This window comes from Dichomitus squalens (assembly GCF_000275845.1).
Source record: "Dichomitus squalens LYAD-421 SS1 unplaced genomic scaffold DICSQscaffold_83, whole genome shotgun sequence".
Taxonomy (NCBI): Eukaryota; Fungi; Basidiomycota; class Agaricomycetes; order Polyporales; family Polyporaceae; genus Dichomitus; species Dichomitus squalens.
The window spans coordinates 3957-5659 of record NW_006766965.1 but is presented as its reverse complement, the minus strand read 5'-3'; the positions used below and the strand labels follow the sequence as shown (position 1 = coordinate 5659).

Sequence of the window (1703 nt, the reverse complement as noted above, 5' to 3'; positions counted from 1 at the left end):
TTTGACGCCCACCTTCCATTTGCGGACCATTTCCTTTTNTACGCCATCCCAATTTGGACACTGTAGATACGTTCCCACAGCCGCATGCTACGTTCCCGTGATCGCCATGCTCTGCCTTTCTTTCTCGCCCTTTGTTCTCTCTTTGTCATCTTCACTGCCTCGCTCTCGCGCCTTGTCCTTGGTTGCTAAGCAGCCCCTCTAGTATATAAGGACCCCCTTAGGCGCTCCCTAGTCCCCATCTCGACCTCTTGGTCATTGGGACTAGGTGAGTGACCATAGCGTTGTACTTCCCCTCGAGTGCTAATGTATAACTTGGTCATTGGGACTAGTCTGTCGCTGCCTGCGTGAAGACTAGCTTTCGTAGGTCTCGTGCCTTCGTGCCGACCTCCGCTCTGCCCTCGTCGAGTTTTCTGTCACGTTTATCCCTCTCCCTCTCTCTTTCCCCTTTCGGCTCCTTGCCGCTCGCCTACGGGGTCGTCGCCGAACGTCGACCCGAGTCTACGCGCCTAGTCGCCGCGACACTGATCTTTTATGCTTGACATCTCCAGTGTATTCAAACTCCCTTTTGGCGGTGTATGTACCATTAGATGAGATATCTGTCTCTTTTCTCTGACGCCAACACTCTCATTCAGATTGAACTCCCGTCGTTCACTTGTGGACAAAGGTATGGAAGGCTTCGAAACTGGTTCCTTCGGCCTATCAGTCAACAACATGCAGGAGAAAACCATTCAGTTTCGATCTCCGGTATCTCCTAGGGTGAGCGAATGCATTGCCAGGCTTCGAAATTGACCATTGTTCGATCTTTGCTCACTGACATTGTTATCCTCCCTCTTCGGCACAATCTTCACTGGCAAGCAGGCCATCACTGGTCCATCGGCTGCTCCCGTTTACCTGGAAATCATCGATGTCAAGATCATTACTGAGACCTTTCAGGATCACGGACCTCTACCGGGACCAGGGAAGGCTTGGGAAGAGCAATTGGCTGGTTGTCCGGGAAGCAGCGATGTGGAGGATAATGCATGATGCCGCCGCTGTATGGAAACAGCCAGGAATCCATTGTGCTTGACCGAGATGTACCCTAACGTCTTCCAGATGTTTACTGCCACTTTTATTTGCCACCACTATCTCGACGGGTCTGTCCGGCTTTCAGGCCATTGCAATAGTACATAAGGGATGCCCCTTTCTCATGTTTTGACATCACTACTTCACTGCCATCTTCTTCTCAGCATTCTAGGCCGTCCTCGACTAACTAGGTTGTCACGCGATATTCACATGAAATGCTCAGATTGCGCGGCATTGCTAAGTTATTCGTCTTGAAGAAATGTTGAACTTGGACTTATCCGGTCCGGACTACACGAGGCTATGCGTCTCCTAGCGCTTAGCTGTAGTCGCTTATGTAGTATGTTACCATATTTGGGACTCTCTGCTCGTGTACTATAGCTATGCTTCCGGACTCTTCTGGTACTGTCTAGGACAATCCGTACTACTCCAGAACGGTCTAGACAGGTCTATGCCTTACTCATCTCTTACTCATCCTATGGTGCGATACGTCGCAATTCTTTCACCATTGTATTATTCATCGCACTATGGTACATGTGACTAACCACTCTTCGATTAGTCATGGACACTTCTCTGTAGTATATAAGGACTTCAGATTGCGTCCTCCCTCTTCAGTCTTTCCTTACTGACTGAAGAGTGAGTAC

The 1703-nt window shown here is 49.6% G+C and overlaps 1 protein-coding gene across 1 annotated transcript; it reads right to left on the bottom strand.

The window, feature by feature from the left end:
- Positions 1-819: 819 nt before the first annotated feature.
- DICSQDRAFT_175103 (uncharacterized protein) lies at positions 820-1057 on the bottom strand (the record flags this gene model as incomplete). Its single annotated transcript, XM_007370977.1, has 2 exons — positions 820-891; positions 944-1057. 2 exons carry the CDS (start codon positions 1055-1057, stop codon positions 820-822), a joined length of 186 nt encoding a protein of 61 aa, XP_007371039.1.
- Between the last annotated feature and the right edge of the window lie 646 nt (positions 1058-1703).